Below are 20,438 nucleotides of genomic sequence, written 5' to 3' on the forward strand. Positions count from 1 at the left end.
GGTCCTTTCCAACTCTGTTATTCTGTTCTGTTCTATTAAAAGTGAAAAAAAAATCTGACGTGATTTATCTTGGTCTGATTTTTTTTTACATCTCAAAAAGCTGGCATTTTAACAGGGACGGAGTTTCTATATCCACTGTAGATATCTTCTATGACCTGAATAGTACCCCCTAAAATTTTATCTATACACATTATTTTAAAAAAGGAAGAACTCCTAGACCTTTAAACTATCTTGTAGTGAAAAGGATACTTTTTGTGACTATGTCACAATTTTTGATCTTAAAAAAGGAATTTAGAGGTTTTAGTTGTAATTCAGCTATAGTCCATTTTAAATTACCGTATGTGAATAATTTGTTTTAATAACAAAGCTGGTGTTAAGAATAATTTCAGCTATAAACTATTACATTTCAACAACTTCAACTCTTTATTATAAAGTAGGCTTTGATAGGAAAGTCTGGTGAGCACACTTACCTGTTTTAGTTGATAAATAGACTTGGAATGATCTCCACCAGTGATCTGATCCAGCAAGTCATCTACTATTTTTTTACTATAGCTTCCAGAATCTTTCACAAATTCTTGAAGACTAAAAGAAATTCCAGTGTAAAACAAATATTAGATGCATTCATTTTGCTTTTGACTATCTTTCTTGGATATTTTTAAAACTGTTCTCTTATCTATATTAGCTTCTAAATGAATTGGGTTCCTTCATACGCTAAGGCCATGTATATTGTCAACACTGTTATAAGATCAGGGGTTCAGTATTGCAGTTCAACAATCTTACCTTAAAGCACATTGAATCCCAGTCTCATCCCCATATGCTGAATATAGCAGTTCCATTTCATCCATTTTCAGATCATGAAAGATAGAGTGGTTTTGCATTGAAACCACTGTATTAGCACTTGAAAGAAATGTAACTGAAAATAAAAAAATGTGTTTAGAATATTCAAAAAATATTGGGCTTCATATATATATTACAATAAATAACTAGTTATACTTTGGGTTCTGTGATAGTGTGACTCCTAAAATTATAAATCAATTTGTGCAATTTTTCCAAAGAATAAAGAGTCTGGTGAAAGAATAAGACAGAAAACATTAGTGTCTTTTGAAGTTATCATCTAAGCGTTGTTCATAAACAATCCTACAAAGTGTTCTCTCTTATTTTAATGCCAACCTCTCTCTTGTTATCCCATTCTTTTGCAACATTTTCAGTGGAATCTTCTTGCAGCAGGACTTTGATCTTTGATATCCTGCAAAGCTCAGGCAGTCTAAAGACACTCATTATAAATCAAAGTCAAGGCAATAAACAGCAGCCAGCCTGGAGAAGGAGGGAAGTGGTGAATTCTCAACCAAGTTTATCCTTCCTGCCCAGCTGTTTATATTGAGAATCCTGATAATCAAACATGGGTATTTTATATCCCCTGACCACATCTGTACCTTTGGCTATATCTGTTCAGCCCGAGTGAAATCAATCATAAATTAAAAATCAAATGTAAGTAAATGTATGCGTATAGTTTATATAACTTCAATTTACACAGAATTCTTCTTTGTTTTATAAAAGATTCAGGACACTGCTGAGATTTCACACATGCAAAAGGGGTGGATAAATTCCTCTTTGCCAACTTTATCCATTTATCATATTCATTGAATGTTTTCATCTGGAGTTACTTCAAATAATTTTTTACTACAGCATTTTCTCAGAAAATCAAGGAGCTGGTTAAGATCAACAAGAAAGGAGACATTATTCAGGATCAATGCTATCTGGCAGACTAGTGATTGCTGAGTTTCAGAAACTTACAATATATGTACTAGAAATGCTTTGCAGATTGCTCGGTCCCAAGTGCTGTCTAAAAGCCTTATGAACCTATCATGCATTTGCAAGAACCATCTTAATTGGTGTTAGCTTCAATTAATATCAACATCTTTCCATAACAAGGGGCTAATAAAATGTTCCCAAGAATCAGATCGTATTTATCTGCTCCATGGTAAAGGTCAGATCAAATGCATGGCCATTTATGTGGTTTGTCTTGGCAATAATCTGGGATAAACCTACAGCTGTCATGGTAGCCATCAATTTCCAGGTTATCTGTGGCCCCAGACAGCACTGGATAAAATTACAGTGTCTAGGTGAATCCATAACCATTCCACAATGGGACTGGACAACTCAGGATGGGATACTGTCACCAATCTGTGAGAAAGATATAAGAGCAACATCCATGGTTTTTTTTCTGGCCCAGCTTCACCAATATGGTCTCACGTCTGGTTATAGCTCTTCAGAATAGCCAGTTTCCCTATACAATGCCATATCATGCCCCTGCTCCATGGTCAGAACTAATGCAACATATGGAAATTGTCTGGCTGGATTTCAGTCCAAGAGATTCCCAGCTCTTTGATCAGCCAAGTCTCACTGACATGCCAGATTGGGCCTCTCATCCATGACTAAACATTAAATAATGGATACCGCTAATTTTACTGCAAGCAGGTCTGTATACAAAAGTGTAGGCCTGAGTTCAGTGACCCCAGAAATTTGTTTGGCTGTCTTGATTGGAGGATCAGAAGTAAAGATTGATATCAAGTTTATAATCTCTTTTCTTTTGGAATGGCCTACCATCATCTCCCAGAATATTAATACATCTGCCCATTACTAACATTAACTGCCTCTCTGTCTTTACTTTGACTCTATCTCTCAGTTATGTCCAGGTCATTCCACTCCCATGGACTCCCAGTTACTCCCGGTCATTTCAACTATGTGGAATAATAATCCCTACCAAGTGCAAACAAATCACAATATTACAAATTTTCATGTGACAGCTATATCAAATTTATTATAATTTCCTACAATATCCAAAAACATTCCTTTCCCCCTTACCCCCTACTCGCCATCCCCAGCTTTTAACCAGCTGGGTCAGAATGAAGTAAAAGAACTTGTTCCCTGATTTCCCATTCCAGGGAGAAGTTCCTCTTTTCCAATTCTGTGACTCACACAAATAGCCAGTAGCTTTGTTCTTTTCTTCTTCTGCCCCTGATTACTCTGTTTGTTCTCCAACATTCTGCTCTATCTAAAAAGTAAGGCCAAAGCCACTCTTTGCTCTTCCATTTTATCAGAAACAGTTTCATAGGCCTCCTACATATTCAGCTTGTCTGGCATAAATCATGTCATCTGATATATTTCTTGACTTTTTCACCCTATCCAACCCACTTAGTCCTCTTCATTCCCCATCCCACAAGAGTCAAACAAGTTAGAAACTTCATCTCTCTACTCTCTAATGGTCTAGTTGAGCAATATTCTACCAAGAATTCTAACCACCATTGCTGGGGTTCTTAATTTGGAAACAGCATTCTAAATTGCAGAACTCCTAACTTGTTCAGCTGTGTGATGCCTATGGCAATAACCTCAACATTCCAAAAAAGCTATTTCCCTGGAGATTGTTCTCTTGCTGCTCACTAGGGCCTCCCAACTCCAATTTTATAAACTTTAAAAATGATAAAGTCTTTGGAGATGGTAAAAATATTAATTCCCTCTTTTCCTCTTTTTCATTTTATTATTTATTTATTTATTTATTTATTTAAATTTAATTTAATTTAATTTGTATACCGCCCTTCTCCTGAAGGACTCAGGGCGGTGAACAGGGCAATAAATACTAAAATACAGAAATACAAAAATTAAGAAGAGATTAAACCATAATGCCCAATAAAACAGATAAATTACATGATAAAAATCCCAAAACCCATCAGACCAGGCCGGCTTGTTCAAACAAATAGGTCTTTAGATCACATCGGAAGGAGCGAAGGTCGGGGGCCATCCGGAGCGCAACCGGTAAACGGTTCCACAGATCCGGCGCCCCCACACCCTCCCCCTGGGGGCCATCAGTCGGCACTCTCTGACCGGTGGCACCCTGAGGAGGCCCTCTCTGTGGGAGCGCACTGGGCGGAGGGAGGTTGATGCCGGCAGCAGGTGCTCCCTAAGGTACTCCGGACCCATGCCATGTAGGGCTTTAAAGGTCATTACCAGCACCTTGAATCTCACCCGGAAGACAACTGGAAGCCAATGCAGCTCGCAGAGCAGAGGTGTAACATGGGAGTATCGGGAGACCCCCAACACGACTCTCGCGGCTGCATTCTGCACCAGTTGGAGCCTCCGAGTGGTCCTCAAGGGCAGCCCCATGTAGAGAGCGTTGCAGTAGTCTAACCGAGAGGTCACGAGCGCATGAGTGACTGTACGCAAGGCATCCCGGTCTAGATAGGGCCGCAACTGGCGCACCAGGCGAACCTGGGCGAAGGCCCCCCTAGTCACAGTTACTATATGATCTTCTAAAGAAAGCTGTGAGTCTAGGAGGACTCCCAAGTTGCGGGCCCTATCTACGGGGGGGTAATAACTCACCTCCCATAGTAAGAGATGGGATAATCTGAGTTTGCCAAGATGCCGGCACGTACAGCCATTCAGTCTTGTTGGGGTTGAGCCGAAGCCTGTTCCTCCCCATCCAGACCCGAACCGCCTCCAGGCAACGGGACATCACGTCGAGGGCATCACTGGGGTGGTTTGGGGTCAAAATAAAAAGCTGGGTATCATCAGCATACTGATGATACCCAACTCCAAAACCACGAATGATCTCACCCAGAGGCTTCATGTAGATGTTCAACAGGAGAGGCGAGAGGACCGACCCCTGAGGAACTCCGCAAACGAGAGGCCTCGAGGTCGACCTCTGTCCCCCTGCCAACACCAACTGTGAACATCCCAGGAGGTAGGAGGAGAACCACTGAAGAACCGTGACTCCCACTCCCAATCCCCTGAGACGCCGCAGCAAGATACCATGGTCGATGGTATCAAAAGCCGCTGAGAGGTCTAATAGGACTAGAAGAGAGGAATGTCCCCTGTCCCGAGCCCTCCAGAGATCATTCACCAGAGCAACCAATGCCGTCTCCATGCTGTACCCGGGCCTGAAACCCAATTGGTAGGGATCTAGATAATCAGCTTCATTCAGGACCAAAGGGAGCTGATGCGCCACCACGCTCTCAACAACCTTCGCAAGAAAGCGAAGGTTGGAGACCGGACGAAAGTTGTTTAATACAGCTGGGTCCAAGGCAGGCTTCTTGAGGAGAGGTCTCACCACCGCCTCCTTCAAGGCGGCGGGGAAACTACCCTCACTCAAGGATGCAGATATCACCACCTGGAGCCAGCCTTGTGTCCTTTCCCGAGCTGCATAAACCAGCCAGGAAGGGCACGGGTCCAATAAACAGGTGATGGAGCTCAGCTTCCCCATAATCCTGTCCACTTCCTCCGGAGTCACAGGATCGAACTCCTCCCAGATAACATCGACAAGACCACGCATGTCCTGATCGTCAGACTCTGCCCAGTCGGACTCCAAACCGGTCCGAATCCGAGCGATTTTGTCTGACAGATGTTGGCTAAACTCCTCAGCACGACTCTGCAAGGGATCCTCTCTCACCTCCTGGTTAAGGAGGGAGTGGGTCACCCTAAACAGGGCAGCCGGGCGATTATCTGCGGACGCGATGAGGGTAGCGAAGTAATTAGACCTCGCCATCCTCATCGCCGCGAGATAAGACCTAGTAAAGGATCTTAGTCGCAATCGGTCGGATTCAGACCGGCTGGATCTCCAACAGCTCTCTAGGCCCCGTCTCCGACGCTTCATCTTCCGGAGCTCCGCAGAAAACCCTGGAGCCCACTGGGATCTGCACCGGGTCAGGGGCCGCAAGGGTACAACTCGGTCAAGTCCCTCTGTGGCTGCCTTTTCCCAGGCTTCCACTAAGGCATCCGCCGAGCTGTGAGCAGAGGAGGCAGGTGGGGACCCCAGCGCTGCCTGGAACCTCTCAGGGTCCATTAAGCGCCTGGGGCGGAACCATCTAGTTGGTTCAACAAGCCCACGGTGGGGAGTGGCAAAACAGAAGACCAGCCGCAGGAGATGATGATCGGTCCATGACAGGGGCATAACAATTGGAGAACCCCCACCTAGATCATCTAACCACCGTCCAGATAGGAAAACCAAATGAAGGGTGTGGCCCCCCCACATGAGTCGGTCCATGAATTACTTGCATCAGGTCCATGGCCGTCATGGAAGCCATGAACTCCTGAGCTAACTCAGATGATCCTCCCAGGGATGGTAGATTGAAGTCACCCAAAACCATAAGTTTGGGGAACTCAATCACCAGCCCCGAGAGGATATCGAGAAGTTCAGGCAGGGCTGCTGCTGCGCGACTAGGCGAAAGGTACACCAGCAGCAAGCCCAACTGCGCCCTAGGACCACATCTCAGGAGGAGGGACTCACACCTGGCTATTTGGACAATGGTGGCCTCCTGCGGACACAAGGTCTCCCTCATAACTACCGCCACTCCCCCGCCCCTACCCTGAGCCCGAGGCCGGTGCAGCACCCGGAAACCTGGAGGGCAAAGATCAACCAGAGGGACACTACCCTCTGGGCCCAACCAGGTCTCCGTAATGCAAGCCAGGTCCCCCAACCAGATCCCGGATGAGAGGAGCCTTATTGACAATGGACCTGGCATTCAAGTACAACAACCGGAGCTCAGGAGGCTGCACATCCTCGCTCCCGGAACCTCGGGGCGACACCAGAGGGTTGGAGCACCTCACCGCTTGGAGATAGCGGAGACGCACTCCCAGATGTCGATACGGCCCTCTGTTCGTACACCTGCTGCCATTCCCTAACGTCGTGGGAATAGGTAATCCCACGACCCGCTCCAGAGCTCCGGAGGCAACCAACCCCAGCTCCCCCCCACGTGATCAATCCCGGACCTGGCCTGAACAACAGTTGGTGGACTCCCCCCCAATTCCATCCAACCACGAAATCCCTCCCCCCTCCCTAACCCCACAAAAAATTTAACTAAAAAAGTAACCAGGGGCCTCTTATTAAATTTGTACCGGAGGCCCCTGTCCCTGCCCAGCCATCTCTCAGGGTCCCAACAATCGGGCCCTTCATCAAGAGGCAGAATGGAGAATAAGGCGGGTCGCAGCCAGGATGGGGGGGCACCCCTGAGGGCGAACAGAACCGTGCTGGAATAGCTAAGACGCATAATGATTGTCCAAATAAGTCTGGCAAAAAGGCAATCCCTAGCTCAAACAGGAGGATCTTAAAACAGAAGGTAAGTGTCCAATCTGCAAACCCAGCCCCACTGCCACTTGAGCTGGGTATAACCCCGGAACAGATCAACTCCCGTCCTCTCACGACGGTCAGGTCCGGGGAGCAGCGTGGAACACATAACCGGGGATAAGGCATACCACCTAGAGCTCTCACCTCTAGGAGATAGCAGCTGGTAAGTCTTGGCCACTCTCCCACAGTGGTTTTGTACCCGGGTCCTTCCAAAGCCTTTGGGGATGGGGGGCGATGAGGAAAAAGAGTCAGCAGATTAATCCAGGCATAAAAGCCAACAGAGTCACAAAATGGTGAGGAATCCTGGCTGCAAAATTCTTCCTCGCGTCAGGAAAGGACCAGATGATGATTAGGCCAATAGAGGAAGAAACCAGGAAACCCACAGTACTTCCACTGGGCCACAAACTCGGTTGGCTGGTTTCTGGTGGTGCAAAGCTGGTTTGTGCCTCTCAACCGTCCAAGGCACAAAGTGTCCGCACTCCACCACTGAGCCATGGTCACCACCCCGGAGCGGCCGCAGCACTCCAAGTCCCCTCGCCACCAGCCGCCCCAGCCGCCAACCACAATATCGCCACCACTCCACCACTCCGACGCCGCTCCAAGCCGCAACTCCAACAGCACCAACCATCAGCCGGCCGGCATCCAACAGAGCGCAGCTCCTCCAGGCAGCTGGTAAGTTCTTCCGAGCACCGCCAAGCTCCGCCAAGTTCTCCCGGGCTCCGCCAGGCTCCACCGGGCTCCCACAGCACCAACAATCAGTTGGTCGGTGCCGCATGGAGCGCGGCTCTTCCCAGCTCTTCCGGGCCTTCCGCCAAGCTCCACCGGGCTCCTGCGGCACCGACAATCAGCTGGTCGGCGCCGCACGGAGCGAAGTTCTTCCGAGATCTTCCGGGCCTTCCAAGGCTCCACTGGACTAAGCCAAGGGCCCTCCGAAGGTCCAGGGCTCGCGGAGCCAACTCCCATAACGGTGAGCTACACCGCCGCCCCGGGAACAGCCACCGACAACTTCTACTCGTCGTCCCCCAACCCAAGCCCCATCACAGAAGGAAAAAACACTTCTGTGGGACTCCCAGGGTCGCCAAGTTGCCGAACTCCTCGCGGAACTCAGCCAAACACGTTCGCCATCTTGGGCATGCACAATATAGAATTTTATAATATATTATAGCTTGCAAACGTCATCTTGGACAGCTAAAAAAGCTAATAACACAAGTTAATAAATTGTCAACACACAACCTTTACATATTCAACCAGTTTCCATTTTTCTTTTTTCACATATGATAAAGTTTTAAAATTATTTAATTGTACTATGATGCATGTTTTAATTGTATTTGAACATTTTTGTTGATTTTTAATAAATGTCATTGCTTTGTATTACATATGAAAAATGATATAAACATATTTTAAAATGACAATCTTTTTTTTTTAAATTGAAGGGTTCTGAACCAAGGACAGAATTCTGACCATACCACTGAAATATGTCTTTAGTTCAGCGAGGAAATACAGATAAGCATTCTTTGGTTTTTAAGCCAGTTATGGACAGCACAAAGACTTTGTATGCTTGAGAAAAGCTTGCATTATGGTACCTACATCTAAATGAAATCAATCATTCACATTGCAATGAGACCTACAGGACCAGACCACCTGAATCACTGGATATTTAGTAATTACATTCTAAAAAAATTCAAAATTAAATGAAAAAAAACCCTTATAAATATGAATACAAATGTTTAATCTTGTAAATATAAACATTCTTTGCATCACAGAACTTACCTTTATGCCTTCTTTCATCTTTGAAGCCTAATGCTGTAAAACCAGGTAGTAATTTGCTGGATAGAGAGCTCAGATCCACTGGATGGCTTTCCTCCTCTACTTTCAACAATAAACATATAAATAAATGTTTAGCAAGTTTTCAAAAGTAATAGGAAGATATCTTTACACACTATCATGGATTTTAAGAATTTCTGCCTGAAATTACTAAAGAGGCTATTCAGAAACTGTTAATATTTTAAAACAGTATCAGTTTGTTTTAATATGTTAGTAAAGAACAACTGGGCTGCAGAAAATACAATTTGATAATGAACAAAAATAAAAAAATGTTATTAGGTTATATAGTTAAGCAAAAAAGGATTATCTTTCTTTTTTCAGCCTTGTCTTTTTAAAAACTACAACAGAGGTATATTTTCAAAAAAGATCTATAAACAAATAATGACTGAAATTATACAATGCTCGATAAAACATTACTTATATTAAGCAGTATACACTGAATTGTCTTCATGATATGAAAAGTATATATTTTAGTTTAAAATCTTCACTATACTATTAGTTATAGATGTAAAAAGAAAACGCTGCTAAAAATAATATAGATAAGTATTTGATTTTTGACTTCCCCCTTCTTTGTAGTACTGAACTTTCTAAATTTTAGAAATTGTTCTCTAAAGAATTTATTTCTTTTACTAAAAGGAAGAGTCAAATATGTTGCATTAGCTCTGAGAAATTGATGCAAGAAAATTAATGAACAAGTTAATTTTGACATTACTGAATGAATGAATCAAGAAATTGAACATGTAAAATATGAAATTGCATTAAACATAATTATTAAAATATAATTAGCAATATAAACATGAAAGAGTTTGACATATAATAAACTAAATTGTTCGGTTAATCAAAAAATGTTGAAATACAAGTCATAATTCAAGATTACTTAAGAAAGTGAAAAATAAATTAAAGATTAATGTAATAACTTCAAATGATCGTTCCAATCAATTCTACACGCATGCTTTATTTAAAGAGGTCATCCCAACTGATCTTCACTGTCTTTTTGCTCTCCCTACTGAGAAAGCAAATATGTATCTTGGCTGCTAGGATGGCTTGGGGCTGAGTTTTGTGCTATGAACTTACTAGAGTATTGGCCAAAAGCCTGCGAATTATGTCAATATTAGCTCACCAAATATATTTCAGTTGCCAATTCTGAGACAAAAGCATATTTAATATTCAAATGGAGTTACCTATGTCTATTAAATAAAGATTAAAACATTATACATTTTCTTTTGGTAAATAAGGTAAAAGTACAAGCTTAGTCATGCATAATTAAACATATTTACAATGCAAAATATAAACTATTACAATTATCTGAAAATTACCTTCTGTTTCAGGATCTGATGGATTGAGTACACTGAAGATCAAAGATCCATCAGTATTCTTTTTCAGGTAACCTATCTGTATTTAAGTATAACAAAAGGAGGATCAGGTGTTTTTTTTTAATGTTTCCTGTTTAATCAGTAAATAACAGATCTGTTAGCACAGGGGTCCCCAGCCCGTGGCCCACTAAAAGGCCATGGTCTATTCAGAATTGGGATGTGTGAAAGGTGGACTAGCTCACACGAGGGTACAGCTCCACTCTCGCAAGTAGCGGGCTGGTGTGCATGTGTCTGTGTGCCTGCCCACTGTTCGTGTGAGTTGAGTTGCGCATGCTCATGTGCACTGACCCACCACTAGCATGGCCCAGTTCCCTTCTCCCCAGCCCGGCTGCCAAGTTGATGTTGAATGTGTCACTGAAAGAAGAGCTGTGCCTATACAATCTAATAAATAAATTCTTGAATAGGATACAAATATTTCTGTTTTTAAATATAATATACAATGAAACTGGATCCACACATTATACTAAAACAAAATTGTCTGTGTTGTTCTAAAAAAATAAAGCATTTGTATTCATAAATGCTCTAAATAAAAGAAGAAAATGGAATTATCCAATGTATTCATTTAGATCTTCTGTTAACACAATCAGCTGATACTGTTCATCAAATTTTAACTTTAATTCTTCTAGTTGGTTATACTGTTGGATATAGAGTATTGTAGAGTATTATCATAAGCAACATTAACATGTAGGTTAACTAACTGAATTCTTAAGAAGAACTTCACTGATAGAATAGTAAGAGCATACCATTTAATTTCCACGTATATACAAACAAAAGTCTAAAACATGTCATTTTAATCTTTATTGTAGAGATTTAACATAAAAACTCCTCATACAAAAAATATTCATGTACTAGGGAACGGTTGCTGGAATTGGGTATGTGTAGTTTAACGAAGAGAAGGGTGAGGGGTGACATGATAGCAGTGTTCCAATATCTCAGGGGCTGCCACAAAGAAGGAGTCAAGCTATTCTCCAAAGCACCTGAAAGCAAGACAAGAAGCAACGGATGGAAACTAGTCAAGGAGAGAAGCAAACTAGAACTAAGGAGAAACTTCCTGACAGTTAGAACAATTAACCAGTGGAACAACCTGCCTCCAGAATTGGTGAATGCTCCAACACTGGAAGTTTTTAAGAGGAGACTGGACAGCCATTTCCCTGAAATGGTATAGGGTTTCTTGCCTGAGCAGGGGGTTGGAGTAGATGACCTCTAAGGTCCCTTCCAACTTTATTATTACTAAATACTATGTAAAAATTCTTATCCAACTGAGCAAAGATTCCTGAAAAAAATAGCAAAACAAAATGTGAATTAATTTAACAAGACCTTGCTGTTTGGAAGACACTGATTGATCCGATCCCGTGCTTCATCTGCTGCGTGCTCTACCAAGGCCAGGACATGTTCTTCAGCTGTGCTGTCTGTCAGACTGCATGCATTTCCTTCTGGTTCAAATATACAGCTATAACAAAATACAAATTATTAAATAAATAACAAATCAACTGCACTCCCTCCCTACAAATAAGCCATTGGGTTTTATGACCCCTAGGTAAATATAATGGATTTCCTGGGTAAATCAGCATTCTTTTCATCTTACTATATTTTTTAATTTTAATATCATAAGACTACCCAGCTCCATCATGGCTCTAGATGACAGACAAAATTAAAAACAAAATTAACAGCAACAACAAAGCTATCTATGAGGAATAAAACCAAATATCCTCTCACATTTATCACTCCCACTAAGAGTCCACCACTTGACTTAATCAAAAGCCTAGCGGAGAATCCAGGCTTTAAGGTTTGTGGAAGGTTTAAGGAGATGGAATTTCAGTCATGCAGGCTTTATGATACAAAAAGCTTTATGACTGATAATTAGCATCCTGAATTGTACCCAAAAGCCTAGGGCAGGGGTAGGCAACCTTGGCTCTTTTATGACTCGTGGACTTCAAATCTCAGGAATTCTGGGAGTTGAAGTCCACAAGTCATAAAAGAGCCAAGGTTGCCTACCCCTGGCCTAGGGGGTAACCAGTGCAATTTATGAAGCAGAGGAATTACACAATCATACTGTGGTATGCTTATAACTTCCCATGATGCTGTGTTCTGGATTATCTGCAGTTTCTGAGTAAACTTTAAAGACAGCCACATATAAAGTATGTTAAAATAAATTTAAGACCCCATTTATATTCTTGTACTAAAATATCTCCCTCTGAAGTTTACAATTTTAAAAAAATATACATAAAATTTTATTTTACAGGACATTTAACAACATTTAACAGTCTCATTCAGAGACTGAAGTTGTAATGGTATGGAATGAAGGTGTCTTATGAACAGTCATTGTTCAGCTATCACAGTGTCCTTGCGATTATATTGCAATTGGGGCACTTCACAACCAGCTTACAATTACAATACTACAGTGTCCTGTGATCACAGGATTTATATTTGCAACTTTTACTGCTTCTGTTTGTTGTCACTGTGAGTCGGGATGGGTGGAGGCACGAAGGGAGGTTCAGCCGATCTCAATGTATACATGGTTGTACTTTGTCAATAAAGGTTCACTCATTTCATTCATTCTGACAAAGTCAATGAGAAACATAAATTGAGATTATTATTACTTTTCCAAATTAAATCTGGAAGTGTGATAATTCTTTTCTCATCTTTCATTTGTTTTTCTTTTTTTTAAATATATAGATATGGGCACTCCATTTTTTCTTTAAAGCCAGTTTTTTCCACCAAGAATGCATTCCAAATGATTACACCATAATTTATAATATGAATTCCTTATAAAAATATGTCCCTCTTTTTCAATTTTTCATTTTCCATTTTTAAATGGATTATTGAAGTCATTAAATCTAGCAAATATAATGAGCTTATCCTTGATTACAATTCTGAATTATTTAATGAAGAAATATTAGTCGTTTAGTCAAAGTTCTCATTCTCAGAAATGCCAATTGGCTAATCTAAGTTCCAGTCTTTTGCACCTGTTTTTTTACAGAAAAATGTCAAACCTTTTTATCTGCATCTTTACAGTGTAAGTGACAGCTTTGCCTGCATCTATAAAAATATCCAGATATTATGGAGTACCCTATGTATATTTTATTCTTTTTCCTGAAGGGTAATTATAAAAAATAAATAAATTCCTCTTCTTTCTAAGAATATGTCACAGTACTACCTGGAAAAATTTTTATAGTATCCTCCACTTTCAAAATTTAATTTCTTTTTAATTCCAATACTGCCTCTTTAGTCTTAAATCAGGTATAACTTATACATAGTCATGTGAAAATGTAAATACACTGCATATAAAGTTTTTCTCTTTTATTAACGTATGTGGACATATTAATATTTTATTGCCATTCAACAATATTTAAAGATAATGCAACTGTACAAAAAGCTGTATAAAATTTACTTTGCAATCATTTCTTCAACAAAATATTAAGTAATGTCATTTCCTTCTGTGGGAAAAGTAGGCAATCCTTGATTCTAACATTTGGTACTGTTCCCTTTGGCAAAACAGCCTGCAATAGAATTTGTTACAACTGTGTAACAAACTCTGATATTGACAGGGAGGAATTTTTTCCATTCCTTGATGCAGAATTTTTTCAATTGTGTAATGTTTGAAGGGCTTCTTGCACGCACTGTCTGTGTCAAATCACCCCACCACATCTTCCTGGATTTAGATCTGGACTTTAACAGCCATTCCAGAACCCTGCATTTCTTTTTCTTTTTCTTTTAGAGCCATTCCTTGATAGATTTACTGCAATATTTAGGTTGCCAACGTGCAAAGTTTACTTTCAGTGGAGCTTCAATTTTCTGACAAATGGTCTCAAATTATAATGAAGAACTCATAGTGGATTCTAAGAGGGTAAGCTGCTAGGTCCTGATGTGGCAAAACAGGCCCAAGCATAACATTTCCACCACATTTTACAATTGGTAATCAGGTTCTTCTTGTGAAATGCTGTCTTTGGTTTTGATAACTTCTGCTATTATGATCAAATAACTCTATTGTTTCCTCATTTGTCCTGAATACATTATTGCAAAAGTCCTTTCTTTTCCTAGGTCAGAGGCTCCCAACCTTTTCTATACCCCACCACCCTTAGAATGCTTCTGATATATTCTCGCACCCCTTACAAAAGTTCGAAATAACGGAAATGAATTATGCATATACACTATAACCCAAGTTTTCGCACCCCCTGGAATATCATCTCGCACCCCAGGTTGGGAACCCCTGACCTACAGGTGAAACTTGAAAAATTAGAATATCGTGCAAAAGTTCATTTATTTCAGTAATGCAACTTAAAAGGGGAAACTAATATATGAGATAGACTCATTACATGCAAAGCAAGATAGTTCAAGCCGTGATTTGTCATAATTATGATGATTATGGCTTACAGCTCATGAAAACCCCAAATCCACAATCTCAGAAAATTAGAATATTGTGAAAAGGTCCAATATTTTAGGCTCAAACTGTCCCACTCTAATCAGCTAATTAAGCCATAACACCTGCAAAGGGTTCCTGAGCCTTTAAATGGTCTCTCAGTCTGGTTCAGTAAACATCACAATCATGGGGAAGACTGCTGACCTGACAGTTGTGCAGAAAACCATCATTGACACCCTCCATAAGGAGGGAAAGCCTCAAAAGGTAATTGCAAAAGAAGTTGGATGTTCCCAAAGTGCTGTATCAAAGCACATTAATAGAAAGTTATGTGGAAGGGAAAAGTGTGGAAGAAAAAGGTGCACAAACAGCAGGGATGACCGCAGCCTGGAGAGGATTGTCAGGAAAAGGCCATTCAAAAGTGTTGGGGACTTTCACAAGGAGTCGACTGAGGCTGGAGTCAGTGCATCAAGAGCCATCACACACAGACGGATCCAGGACATGGGCTTCAAATGTTGTATTCCTCTTGTCAAGCCGCTCCTGAACAACAAACAACGTCAGAAGCGTCTTACCTGGGCTAAAGAAAAACAGACCTGGTCTGTTGCTCAGAGGTCCAAAGTCCTCTTTTCTGATGAGAGCAACTTTTGCATCTCATTTGGAAACCAAGGACCCAGAGTCTGGAGGAAGAATGGAGAGGCACACACTGCAAGATGCTTGAAGTCCAGTGTGAAGTTTCCACAGTCTGTGTTGATTTGGGGAGCCATGTCATCTGCTGGTGTTGGTCCACTGTGCTTCATTAAGTCCAGGGTCAACGCAGCCGTCTACCAGGAGATTTTGGAGCACTTCATGCTTCCTTCCGCAGACGAGCTTTATGGGGATGCTGACTTCATTTTCCAGCAGGACTTGGCATCTGCCCACACTGCCAAAAGCACCAAAACCTGGTTCAATGACCGTGGGATTACTGTGCTTGATTGGCCAGCAAACTCGCCTGACCTGAACCCCATAGAGAATCTATGGGGCATTGCCAAGAGAAAGATGAGAGAAAATGAGACCGAACAATGCAGAAGAGCTGAAGGCTGCTATTGAAGCATCCTGGTCTTCCATAACACCTCAGCAGTGCCACAGGCTGATAGCTTCCATGCCACGCCGCATTGAGGCAGTAATTGCTGCAAAAGGGGCCCAAACCAAGTACTGAGTACATATGCATGCTTATACTTTTCAGAGGTCCGATATTGTTCTATGTACACTCCTTGTTTTATTGATTGCATGTAATATTCTAATTTTCTGAGATTGTGGATTTGGGGTTTTCATGAGCTGTACGCCATAATCATCACAATTATGACAAATCACGGCTTGAACTATCTTGCTTTGCATGTAATGAGTCTATTTCATATATTAGTTTCCCCTTTGAAGTTGCATTACTGAAATAAATGAACTTTTGCACGATATTCTAATTTTTTGAGTTTCACCTGTAGGTGCTCATGAGCAAACTTTAATTTAGCTCTGATGTTCATTCCACAGCAAAGGTTTCCTTCTGGCATCTCTCAAGTAGTAATTTCTGCAGCTTCTTTCTAATGGTGGATTTATACATTTTGATATCAATTGTGGTGAGAGGTACCTGTAGGTCACCTGATAAAATTCGGGAATATTCAAAGACTTCTTTCAGCATCTTGCATTCTGCTCTCAGCTGAACTTGGCCCAGTTGAGTTGGCAGTTGTTTTAAATCTTCAGTTGTAGATGAACTTCGGCAGACAAATGAATGATGTCCAACTATTTGGTGATCTTTTAAAATCTCTTCCCATATTCATAGACATCTAAAATCTTTTTCTGAAGGCCTCAGAGAGCTCTTTCAATCCAAGCATGGTAAAACCACACACTTCAATAACAAAGAGCAAATCAACTAAATGTCTGAGGTTTCATTAAGACTGAATCCTTCCAAATCCCGATTTTTTTATTACTATTATTAGTTTTCCAATATTACAATATCTTTAAAAAGCAACGGGGTGTCTGTGTTACAATAGTTCCATTTCAGACAAATACATATTATTGCAAATCGCCAAATTGTTGTAACTAATACTTCCTCTCTCTTATTTCCTTTAATACATACTATCTCTTATCTAAATTAACATACTTCTCATTGCTATCCATCAATCATTTAATAGTTTTCTTATATTTGTGAATACTTTAGTATATTTTATATTTTAACATTCCATCTTTAAAACATCAAATACCTTATATATTTTTCTAGCTTTAATTTTACATTGCTATTAAAATTAAACGTTTAAACTTTCTCATTTTCATATTGCTAAATAACCTCCTTTCCCTTTACACAATTTTCTCCGATACCTAGTAATGTAAATACACTTCTTATTTATCTCATTTCCATATCAATGTTAGTAGTACAATACTAAAATGGCAGTTATTAGGATACCAATTGCAAGGAGAAAGAGGATGTCAATATAATATTCTTATTTCTCATTTATAGTTTCCACATATTAAAAATTAACCAAAATTTCTTCCATTTCAACATTTAATACATCCTTTCATGTCACTACATCCAAGTATATTAGTATATTAATATATTAGTTACATTCTATCATTCTTAACATATATACATCTTAATCCATGTCATTTATAGAGCTCAATATTTCAATGTTAGTATTCATACAGCTGTGTTTTATTTTTATTTTTTAATTAGTCAGTATTTTTATCTACTCATCAAAACAATCTCTCGTAATCCAAGTACAATCCTGTCTATCTTGGTATTATCTATTTCAGGCCTCTTAAGAATGTCCATATTTCTTCAATCTTATTCTTGCTTTCTTCCTTTGCCATGTCATTTTTTGCTTCTTTGCCTCAGGGTCATCAAAGCATTCTTGTGTTGTTATATCATACTGAAGTGGCCCTCCAGTCTCCATTTTTGAAGGATTGAAGAGTCTGTTAACAGCACCAAATCCTCTCATTATTTTCACCTCTTGATATAATTTTCCTGAATAAATTTTTTTCCACCTGTTTGTCATTATGATCTTCAAAAGTCTGTATTTGTTGAATATTTAATTATTCTGCCAATGTATTTGATTGTTCAATTTCTTCTGTTAAGTTCTGTCCCGATAAAATATTAGTTGTAGTCACAGTTTGAGTTTTTTTCTTCGAGATGCTTTCTAATTTGCTCTTATTTCATCACCAGCTGTAGAAACGAACTGATAAGTTTGGTAAGATATTTCCCACATAGCATAGATTTGTTTTTGAAGCTCTTCCATGGTGGAGTTTCACATCTGGTGTTCAAGGTTAATCTTATCTTGTTTTTCTTAAACATTTTCTTGATTTTTTTTAAAGAGAAAGTCAGATTGCAATTTCAGGTTTAGCCACTGGGTGTCCCCCAAGTACTTTGAAAGTTTTCTTTTAGTCCGTTTCTTTTTTTCAACGTTTTTTTTTAAAAAACACCCCTGAGCTTGCTTGCCGCTTATTTGAAGGGAGGGTTGAATTCACCCCTCCTTCTCCACAGGGGGGAAGGTACTTAGCAGCTTATTTAGGTGAAAAGAAGATGATTAAGGTATAAGAGAGGAATCTTACCCCCATCTCTTCCACGCTGCTTTAAAGTTGTCTGATGGTAAGTTTGACTTCGGCTGTCAGTACTAAGGGAATGCAGGCACTGATGGGGGGGTTGCAGCTCCCCCACGTTTCTGCAAAAGCCCCTTCTATCTGGTCACCCCTCCAAGGCGGCTCTTCAGCCCTTTTAGGACCCCCCCAGCGATGCGAAACTGGACGTGGAAGACGAGAGCCATCCTCCAGACGTCCCTGACGGCCGACTTGGCAAACCGGAAGTCCCAAATCCCGATGTTTAAATCAATGCACCTGATTCTAATTTTACGGATTTAAGAGTGACAAATGTAGGAGTGTGTTATTGTTTCTACATGCAAAATTTGTAAATTATAGGATTACAATGTGTAAATGATGCACGATGCTTGTTACATTATATCTCACTTATCCATAGTTGAAATGAAGATCAAATAACTCCATGTTGAAATAATGAAAATGTCAAATTTTAATAGGCGTGCTTACTTTATCAAATATGGAGGTTTTTATTCATATTGTCCATATATTTCTTCGATTTCCAAAATTTCATATACTTATAGATCAAAATAGATCTTAAGCAGATGAAGTTGTTTTTCTACATCTTATTTACCAAAATCTTCTGATATTTTATGCAACCCCAGCAATCCCACCCTTCTGATATTTTATGCAAACCCCAGCAATCCCACCCTCAGGCCAGGCCGGCTTGTTCGAACAGGTATGTTTTCAGATCGCGGCGAAAGGAGCGAAGATCCGGCGCCGTCCGGAGCTCAACCGGTAACTGGTTCCATAGCTCCGGAGCGCCCACAGAGAGGGACTCCTCAGGGTGCCACCGGTCAGAGAATGTAGACTGGTGGCCCCCAGGGGGAGATCTTTCTCTGTGGGCGCTCCGGAGCTATGGAACCAGTTACCGGTTGAGCTCCGGACGGCGCCGGATCTTCGCTCCTTTCGCCGCGATCTGAAAACATACCTGTTCGAACAAGCCGGCCTGGCCTGAGGGTGGGATTGCTGGGGTTTTTATTATCATTTTATTGGGGGTTTTATTAATGTATTTATTGTTTTTTATGGGCATGTATTTAATAACTTTTTAATTTTTGTAACTTTATGTTTTACTCTTGCCCTGTACACCGCCCTGAGTCCTTCGGGAGAAGGGCGGTATAGAAATATTAATAAACTTAAACTTAAACTTAAACTCAGTTTCAACTATATTCTGAATATTAAGTCTACAATTCTTTTAACTTCTTTATTTTGCAGTTCATCTAGGTGCCAAATTATCATATCTATAACTGAGATCTACCCTGAGAAAATTAAAGTTGCCTTGCACTTTCTGATGTGAACAATGGATTAATTTAGAGAGATTATTTTCGATTACATATATCTCTCATACAAAAGATCTTGGGATTGTGGAGAAGAACCAGAAGAATCATGCTGCGGACCTCCAACCTGAAAATCCTTCTTTCTTTTACTCTTAGAAAACAAGTATTCTTATGCCTAAAACTTCTGTTCATTACAATAAAACAAATTGTATCATCGAGAGCAAAATATTTTAAAATATATCAATAATGTTTGATATAAAACAAATGAACAATAAATAATTGATATGAAAACATGCTCAAAGAAATTAACAGATTAATTGAATATATTTTAATAATAAAAGCTAATTAAGATGAACAGCAATAAAAAGAAAGGAAATAGAACATCAGATACCGATGAACGCAGATCAATTCCAATTATATAATCATATAATTAGAAATTAAAGGAAATCTATCAAATAAGTAATAATAGTGTAAAAAGTTTACTTATGATTTTTTGTGATGAAATGGTAGTTTCTTGTAGTTAAACAGAAGAAAGTCTGAAAACAGAACAGGTTCTGACATCAAAATGGTGGACTAGCATATAGGAAAAAAATCTCGTTAAAAATATCCAACAAGTTGTCTGTCAGAACCCATTCCTATTTCATTTCATTTCTATCTATCCTCTCTGATCTAAAAACAAATCCCACCTTTCCCTGGGTTCTGCCATACTCCTAAGGGGGAGGGGGGATGAGCCTGCAAGGTTATTACTTTCACTTCCTCTATTCACTACAATGTAATCCTTTGTTTATTGGGTCTTTATCCTCGACCCACCCACTGAAATGTAACAACTTTCTCTGAAACAATTATCTCTTTCTCTGAACTATCTTGTAAACTGTCAG

General features: G+C 40.2%; 1 protein-coding gene across 8 annotated transcripts in view; it reads right to left on the reverse strand.

Annotated features, from left to right (window-relative positions):
• The window catches only part of BRD9 (bromodomain containing 9), a 122,863-nt gene that overhangs the window by 22,298 nt on the left and 80,127 nt on the right, over window positions 1-20,438 (reverse strand). For all 8 annotated transcript variants that reach the window (XM_081343164.1, XM_081343169.1, XM_081343163.1 and 5 more), the window contains 5 exons: window positions 11,632-11,764; window positions 10,258-10,333; window positions 8,888-8,983; window positions 781-913; window positions 471-582 (listed from right to left, as the gene is read on the reverse strand). In XM_081343164.1, coding sequence (XP_081199290.1) covers window positions 471-582; window positions 781-913; window positions 8,888-8,983; window positions 10,258-10,333; window positions 11,632-11,764 — 550 coding nt within the window. The remainder of the gene's footprint in view (window positions 1-470; window positions 583-780; window positions 914-8,887; window positions 8,984-10,257; window positions 10,334-11,631; window positions 11,765-20,438) is intronic.

The sequence above is a fragment of the Vipera berus genome (genome assembly GCF_964194415.1).
Source record: "Vipera berus genome assembly, chromosome: Z".
Taxonomy (NCBI): Eukaryota; Metazoa; Chordata; class Lepidosauria; order Squamata; family Viperidae; genus Vipera; species Vipera berus.